This window comes from Neoarius graeffei, chromosome 10 (assembly GCF_027579695.1).
Source record: "Neoarius graeffei isolate fNeoGra1 chromosome 10, fNeoGra1.pri, whole genome shotgun sequence".
In the NCBI taxonomy this organism is placed as follows: Eukaryota; Metazoa; Chordata; class Actinopteri; order Siluriformes; family Ariidae; genus Neoarius; species Neoarius graeffei.
In genome coordinates this window covers 28,425,200-28,434,368 of record NC_083578.1, presented here as the reverse complement: position 1 = coordinate 28,434,368, position 9,169 = coordinate 28,425,200, and the positions used below count along the sequence as shown (strand labels likewise).

General features: G+C 36.8%; 1 protein-coding gene across 1 annotated transcript in view; it reads right to left on the bottom strand.

Annotated features, from left to right (window-relative positions):
• The window catches only part of cacna2d3a (calcium channel, voltage-dependent, alpha 2/delta subunit 3a), a 1,043,750-nt gene that overhangs the window by 97,628 nt on the left and 936,953 nt on the right, over nucleotides 1-9,169 (bottom strand). Inside the window, exons 26-27 of the mRNA XM_060931674.1 lie at nucleotides 7,772-7,910; nucleotides 6,651-6,714 (exon numbers count right to left, since the gene is read on the bottom strand). Coding sequence (XP_060787657.1) covers nucleotides 6,651-6,714; nucleotides 7,772-7,910 — 203 coding nt within the window. The remainder of the gene's footprint in view (nucleotides 1-6,650; nucleotides 6,715-7,771; nucleotides 7,911-9,169) is intronic.

The window sequence follows — 9,169 nt, the reverse complement described above, 5'->3', positions numbered from 1 at the left end:
AATTTTTACAGCCAAGAGAAATATCCTTCAGCAAAATCCTATACAGTATCATGAGACTGTCTGAGAAAATTATGACTAAACATTGATGAAAGTGAAAACTAAATCTTGACAAAAACAAAACAAAGACTAAAATGTGACTAATACTAACTACAATTTGGAGTAAGCGACTAAAACTATACCAAAACTAAATTTAAAATTGTTGTCAAAATTAACAATTTCAGTCTCTAGTTTTAAACCATTCTGAAAACCTATGGTTTTATTTTAAGATTACAGTTCAAAAGCACAAATATAAGAATTAAGTGTCTCCAACCATGATAAAAATTAAGGCAATAGGTTGACTACTACTCCTACTACTACTACTACTGATAATAATAATAATAATAATAATAATAATAATAATAATAATAATAATCTGTAATTTTTTTGCTCAGTCTATCTGTTGCATGTTTTACACACACTTGCTCATTTTTATAAAGGGTGCCAATAATTATAGGCTTGACTGTGTGCTCAGAGGTACAATAAGGCCAAAGATACCGGATATGTATCAACAAGCTTGAACTATATATCTGGGGGTATGTATTGTCAAATGCAAGTGAATTTAATGACAATATGTAAATCTTGACTATCATAGTGGTTTGCAGTTTCTGTTTAAGGTTCAGGTGGACTGTTTATTATCAGGTTAAGTAGGCAGCTTCTACTATGCATATGTCCTTGTTTTTGTGCATGTGTGTGCTGTACTGTATTTTATCAACATTTCTAACTCAATCTTTGACTAATTTAGATAGACCCATAAGAGTTTAGTGTTTAAAACTATTTGCAGTTTGCACAAAAACCCTCACAAAGAGGTCGACTGCACACACTCATACATATGGATGTGGAAGGGGGTGTGAAGGGCATGGGGTTCTTATATAACATATAAGAACCAGTCAGACACGTGCGCACACACAGACACACTCGAAGCAGATATGATGTTTTCAGTAGACGAAGAAGAAGAAGAAAAAGAAGAAGAAGAAACATGAGGGCCAACAGGTTGTAACCAAGGCTAATCAAAGCCAAGATTTGCTGCCACACTCACACACACATGCTTTAGTTGCCCTGGGAGTCTTATGTCATCGGCTTGTCAGGTTGTGTTAGTGCTAACAAATGCTCATGAGGTGAAAGCTCATTGGGGAGGTCTACCGGTATAAACCTGAGCTCTGACTTGCTAGTGTGCATGTAAGCTTTTTACCTTTTACTCTTGCACTCAGTCCTAACTCAGCATCAAATTATTTGAAGAACATGTTGTACAGTAAACCTCAGTGCTACACTACAAGCATTAAAATGTTTTATTTGAGTATGGAACATCATGAACAGCTGAGATTTCTTCCCATAACTGAACTAAAAACAAAAGAAGGATTACCCCTCCTTCCTTCCAATCTGTGCACTTTATATGTAAAAATTATTGACTGTAGCTCATCCTTTTGGCAGCCCCCTCTACCACATCCATCAATGAAAATGGACCACCACTAGATATTTTCTTGGTGATGGACCATTCCCATTCTCTACACAGCAGTGACACCGACATAGTATAGTGTGTTGTACTGGTTTGAATGTATCAGGTGCTGCAGCATTGCTGGAGTTTTGAAACACCTCAATGTAACTGCTAGGTTGAGGAAAGGGGTGCCATTATTTATTTACTAGGCAACAAGTAATAGAAAAAGAACTCAACTAATTGACTAGCCATCTTTTCCATAGTTAAAGCAGCAACTGTTTCAGGACATCACTAACCTTAGCCTCTTTTACACTTCAGTTAACGGCTATAAACTGGACATGAATAAAAAGTCTATCTTCAATGCTTTTTAGTTCACACTATTAACAATGAAAGTAATTAAATCAGTGCAATAAATGTGCCAAATAAGAAATTAGTGTATTATATTACACTATTTAAGTTGGAATAATTCCTAAACTGCACTTGTAGTTGAGTTGGCTGCTTAGCTAATAAATGTCAGTTCTGAAATTGAGAGCAATCAGTGCAGAAGAAGCTTAATGATGGATGGAGGATGTGATGTCTACAACGGCTACTGGAAGGTTTTGCCACATATTCAACTCCAGCTTCAGTAGCATTCAAAATAAAAGACACTGGATCAGCCTCTCTGAGTCAGCATGTGTCACTTATCTAAAGATAAGCTTGCTAAGTAGGACCAGACAGTGACATGCAACTCACTATGCCATGGTGCAAGGACTTTATTGAAATTTCATTTAGCATTTAACAAAAAATAACTGCAGGAGGAATTCCTTTGGGAGTGGGTAGGAGTGGGATTAAAACAAAAACACACCTTACACACACTTCTCCACTTCTCACAGAATGATATCAAAGTGTCAAAGCAAAAACCATTCACAACATAGTGTTGTGCAGTTGACTGGAGAATCAATGTCATCTAGCCTAAAACAGTTTCAGACTAACGGACTATTTTCAGACTATTTAGCTGCTTTCTTTAACATCAGCCTGCATCTCCTTACCATCTGCCTGTTTTTTCCCCATCTGTTCTAACTAGTCAGCATCCCCACAGCAGCTCCTAGTGAATATAATATTCTAAGCAACCCCTAGTTGAGAATAGTGCACCAATAAAAATAGACAGACCCCAGCATTATTACTGTACCTGATACACTTAATACCAGTACCATATGAGCACTACGATGAGAAATAATATCTGTTTTGTGGTAGTGCTATAGTGGTCCCTTTTCCAGTGATGGACCGGAATGAGGGAATTGACAAATTGTACATAATGTTAAATGAGCTATAGTAAGTAATTTTATAACAATGACTGAAGGTGTATGGTGTACCTAATAAACAAGTAAACACTAAGTGTACAAAAAACACCATCTATGCAAAAGTCTACCCTAAACTACAGATTCAGTCTGGTATCACCATAAGACTGATTTGTGCATGTGTGTGTGTGTGTGTGTGTGTGTGTGTGTGTGTGTGTGTGTGTGTGTGTGTGTGTGAGTGAGTGCAGGTACAGGGTTTTAAGTTTTGTTTATGCTAACAGAGAGAAAATTGCTGATGTTTATTATTTATTTATGAATAATATATGTATATTTTAACATATTACTAAAAAGATGTGTATAAGATTAAATATTTGTTGAAAAAGGTCTTCATTTGTGCACGTGTGTGTGTGTGTGTGGTGGGGTGTAGGCAGCCTTTATCTATTTGTGTCTTTACTCATCCCTTGCACCCTCTTCTTTAATTTACCTCCTTCTCTTTCCAACTCTTCCATCCATCTCTCTCATCACCTCTTTATCTCCTCTCTCAAAGTGACCTTTTTTAAATTAAGATGCCTGAAAAAATGTTACATCATTCCCAGAAGCACCTACATGCATTTTCCCTTGTGCAGTTCTGAATAAAAATGCACCTGATGTATACTCACACACACATGCTGAAGTGTGTCCTGTAGTGGCAGTAATGAGAAGAAGAAACCTTTATTTGTCACATGCACACTTCAAGCACAGTGAAATTCATCCTCTGCATTTAACCCATCTGAAGCAGTGAACACACACACACACACACACAGAGCAGCCACTAGAGCACCTGGGGAGCAGTCAGGGTACCATGCTCAAGGGCACCTCAGCCCAAGGCTGCCCCACGTTAACCTAACTGCATGTCTTTGGACTGTGGGGGAAACCAGAGCACCCAGAGGAAACCCACGCAGACATGGGGAGAACATGCAAACTCCACACAGAAAGGCCCTCGCCGGCCGCTAGGTTCGAACCCAGAACCTTCTTGCTGTGAGGCGACCATGCTAACCACTACACCACCGTGCCACCCACCGAGGACTGCGTATGTGGCTGTCAACTGTCACTTCTACTTTACAGGGTCTGAGACACACACAAGTTGGGTTTCCATTGCAGTTTTATGCAAAATACAAGCAATATTTTCAAAAAATTCCACAAAACACAATTGCAAATGATCTGTGTTTCCATTAACTTATGTTATGTGATTAAATCTGGGCTTATCCTCTCATGATAGCTCTAATAGAGCACTCTTTTTTCAGAAAGGAGGCATTTCCATTTGCTCTTCATGTCACGAGTATGACTTAAATACGAAAAATGTGTTTCCATTTCAATTTTACAGACTATTGCTTTATCAAACCATTGGGAAAAATCACCTCACGTGAGCATAAAAACTTTTTGTTGTTGTTGTTTCCATTACTGTATTCTGTTTTTAGTTCAATATATCAAATTGCACATTAAGCAGGTTTTTGGAAACATAGTTACGCTCAGACTGGTAATGATCTTGAAGTCAACCCAGTATAATGAAAACTTTACTTACAGTCATTTATAGCTTGTTGAACCTTTTTGTTATACAATAATACAATAAAGCAAAAATATAGTAGGAAAGAAAGAACTTTATACCACAAACCAACATCAGATATACAGTGGATACATGATGTCTACACCCCTGTTAATTTTGCAGCAACGATAAAAATGAAGCAAAGATAAATCATGCCAGAACTTTTTTCCCTTTTAATGTGACATGTCTACCAAAAAAATTCAGGTTAACAAAAAATAGAAAAGTTTTAGGGGGAAAAAAGCAAATTAAAAAAAACACCTTACAGTAATAATACAGTACAGTAGTAACCTGTTTGCATAAGTGTGCACACCCCTAAACTAATACTTAAATGTTGAGGCACCGTTTGCTTGTAAAATTGCACTTGGTCTTTTAGGATAACAGTCTAACAGCATAGCACATCTTGATTTGGAAATTTTATCCCACTCTTCCTTGCAAAAATGCTCCAGATATAACAAATTGCAAGAGGATCTCTTCCAGCCCTCTTTAAGTCATTTCACAGGTTTGCAACAGGACTTAGATCTGGACTTTGACTGGGCCATTCCAAAATGTTGATCATCCTTGCCATTGCTTTGTTGAAAGTTTTCTTCATTGTCAGCTCTCTATGGAGCCATCCATGATTTCCACTATCTTGTCTAGAGCCAGAGTCCCAGCTGAAGAGAAGCAGCCCCACAGCATGATGCTGCCACCACCATGCCTCACTGTGGGTATGGTGTTCTTTGGATGATAAGCTGTACTGTTTTCATGCATTTTAGAATTATACAGAAACCTTGGTCTCATTGGAGCATAACACGTTTTGCCATATGGTTCAGGGTAATTTAGGTAGGCTTGGATGTTTTTTTTTCCTTCTTTCTTTTTTTGTGTGTGAAAGGGTTTCTTTCTAGCCACCCTACCCCATAGCCAAAGATGTGAAAAATATGAGAGATCATTGTTACCTACAGAAGCAAGCACTACTTTCCAGATATTCCTGCATCTCCTTTAATGTTGCTGTAGGTCTCTTGGTAGCCTCCCTGATAATCTTTTTCTTGTCCTTTCATCAATTTTGGAGGAACATTCTGTTCTTGGTAATGTCAATGTGGTGCCATTTTCTCCATTTGTTGATGATGACCATCACTGTGTTCCAAGTTTTGGGAATTTGATTGTACCATTCTCATGATCATTACCTTTTGACTATAAGATGCTTTGTGAACCATGGCTTCAGCAACCAAATGAAAGATGATGTCGAGAAACTCCTACAGAAACAAGTGATCTTTATTTGGAGTTAATCAGAAACACTTAATTGGTTTAAATGTGACTGGTTAATTCTGAGTACAGTCACATGCCCTATTATAAAAAGGTGTGCACACCAGTGCAGCAGATTATTGGAAGTAAACAAGAGTTTGTATTTGTTTTTCATTTGAATTTTGTTGGTTGCTATATCACACTAAGAGTGGGAAAAGATCTGGCAGCATTTTGTGTAGGTTTCATTTTTTTACATAATGGAAAAAAATTTAATTTTAACAGGGATGTGCAGCCTTTTTTTATAGCCACTTTATTTGATAAATCAATTTATTTTAATTAGCCTATTCTATTGTACCTAAATGAGATTACAGCAATGTTCCTAGGGCATTACACATAATTCAAGAACCAAAATTTGAAATGCATCACTTTCACTTTTGAGATGATCAGTTGCAATACAATTGATCCATTTCACTTTAACTTACCTATTCCATTCTACTTCAACTTCATTACATAGAATTTCCTAAGGTTTCAGATATTAATTAAATGGGTTGTGAGTCATGTATGTGTGTATTAGTTTATTATTTGATTAGCCTAGCACTTAAACTCTTTATTCTTAAATAAAGTTATAGGTTAAATTGCTGCTTTTGCTTTACATGCACGATTTATTCTCTTCAAAAAAAGTTTGATATTGAACTTAATTAATGTACCTCTATGATACAAGTTTGCATGCATGTTAATAGGTACTGTTAAACATGATGAGGTTTAAAAACAAGTTCATGGTGTGTGTATATTAAAATACATTTAGGGCATAGACATAAAGTATTACAAACAGCACCCCAAATACTGCCTTGAGCTCTAACATTCCCATTAGGTTTTCTTTATCATGACCAGTGTGAATTCTGATTATTTCATATTCCTATTGTTTTAGAAATATACTCTGAATTCTACAGAATCAGTTCTGGTGTTGAGAATGCCACTATTTGTGATATTTTACTACAAGTATTTCACAACAAGTGAACTTACTGTGGAATTTGGGTGTGGAATTAGACATATGCAATTAAATACTGCAATTAGCCACATGTTTACATTTACAAAGTCCTACCTGCAGCAATTGGTGACTTCCTCTCATCCAGTAGCTGAATGGCAGTGCTGGCCAGTACAACACTCTTATTCTCAGAACCTGGGATCACACACACACAGTAAACATATTACACATAGGACACACTTGTGTACATTGCAGACAGTATATAATATTATTCTGAGGATGACTTAATCATAGAATCATACTGTGAACATCTGGTGCTTCTGAAATGTCTAAGAGAGGATCCTTTCTCTTAGACATATTACCAAAAGCCAAAGAGATGTCCTGAAGCATAAAATGTGCTCCAAACATGCATTTCTAATACACAGCAAGGGAGCAAGCCTAAAATATCACAATTTAAATCTCTAAAATGCCCAATTTTATGCAAATACATCAAACCAAGCACAACTAAAATAAATAAATGAGTACAAAGCACGAAGTGGAACAAGAGCTATAAGAAGAGAGGATACTTTTTTGTTGTTAAACCCACTAAAAAGATTTGGGTTTATCCTTGAGGTTGGTTTATGACTTGCCTTGTCAACATTTACCATCATGCATTTGGATGTCAATGAGAAACACTCACAGAGATTAAATATCTAAAACAACTGCGGAGCATTTAAGACCACAGATTGCATCTCCTCTCAATGGGGATTCACCCAAGCAAATAGGGCAAATTTGCTTATGCTTTATGCTTTAATCCTGCAGTGCCACAGAAAAAGTGAACTACAGTTTAAAAAAAGGACAAACTTTTTTTTCAAGAGAGAATATGAGTACTTTCCTATTCTCTTACTTCTACTACTTCTGTTTCTTATTAAGAGACATTTGGTTGCAATATGTTGCAAAGGAATATCAGCTAATATAAGCCAAGTGTATGGCAAAACTATAAGACAAAAAAGGCCAGTTTAATGTAATGAAATTAAATACAGAGCAATCAAATCAAAGGGCAGTTAAATCCTGTTTTTACTGGTTTGTTTGTTTGAGGCTATAGGGAACACTACATCTCTTGAGTTTTCTTGTTTTCATTTTCATGTATTTTTCTGGCCTGCCACAGTGAGGCACTATTTAAAAAAGAACGGGCAATCTTAAAATTGTGTGTGGGGGTGTATTACAGAGAGAGAGAGAGAGAGAGAGTCACTTGTCACTCTTGTGCTTCTCTTGCCTGTATTAAATGGAAGTGAGTAGACAAAGGTGCCTGGCACTTGTTCTGCTGCCCTTTTGTACCACAAGGGAAAGTGATCAGCGTTGAACACACCTTCTTTATCCTCAGCCATCAGGAAGTCTCTTAGAACACACAGCAGACATGCGTCATCTCACAGAAGATGATGTCAGTAGCTGTTACTTTACAAAATAAGCCTCCAATTTTCATATTTGATTTCAGAACTGAAAGTGTGTCAAAAAATTTGCCTAGCAGTTTGTACTAACCATCAAATATAGCATTTTAAAAAGCTTAAAAAAAGCTTTAAAAAATTATATATATATATATATATATATATATATATATATATATATATATATATATATATATATAAAACATAGACACGAGTGTTTTACAGGGAAATATGCCACTCGTATTTTTTATATGAACTACATCCGGGACATCGAGAGCAGCAATCATGACATATTTTTCAATATCATCACTCTTGAGGATATCGATGAATTGTTTTGATAAATTTGAGTCCTTTTATTTGTGAATATGTCTATATAATAAAAAGAAAATCACACATTGGCTTGAAGATATGAAGTTTATCTTCTCATGTTGAAAAACTCACATTTTTCATACAAAATACATCGCGGATTTGAGTGACATATCTGTACTCTAATGATATCAATATCAGACAATATCTGCACTCCGATGACGTCACTCCCAGTGTTTTCCCACTGACTTGACGTGCGTTGTCAAAATGGCGAATAAGTTCAAAATTAAAATTCTTTTGATTAATTTGCATATTTCTTTGTGGATGTGTCCAAATAATATAAAGAACATTACACAGCAGTGCAAAGATATGAAGTTTATCTTCTCATGTTGAAAAATATTTCACTCATTCCTTGCACTCACTCACTCACTCATGAAATATACATTCATCACTCGAAGATAAATCTCCGTGTAATATCGACCATGTTAAATATATATATATATATATATATATATATATATATGGGGCGGCACGGTGGTGTAGTGGTTAGCGCTGTCGCCTCACAGCAAGAAGGTCCTGGGTTCGAGCCCCGGGGCCGGCGAGGGCCTTTCTGTGTGGAGTTTGCATGTTCTCCCCGTGTCCGCGTGGGTTTCCTCCGGGTGCTCCGGTTTCCCCCACAGTCCAAAGACATGCAGGTTAGGTTAACTGGTGACTCTAAATTGACCGTAGGTGTGAATGTGAGTGTGAATGGTTGTCTGTATCTATGTGTCAGCCCTGTGATGACCTGGCGACTTGTCCAGGGTGTACCCCGCCTTTCGCCCGTAGTCAGCTGGGATAGGCTCCAGCTTGCCTGCGACCCTGTAGAAGGATAAAGCGGCTAGAGATAATGAGATGAGATATATATAT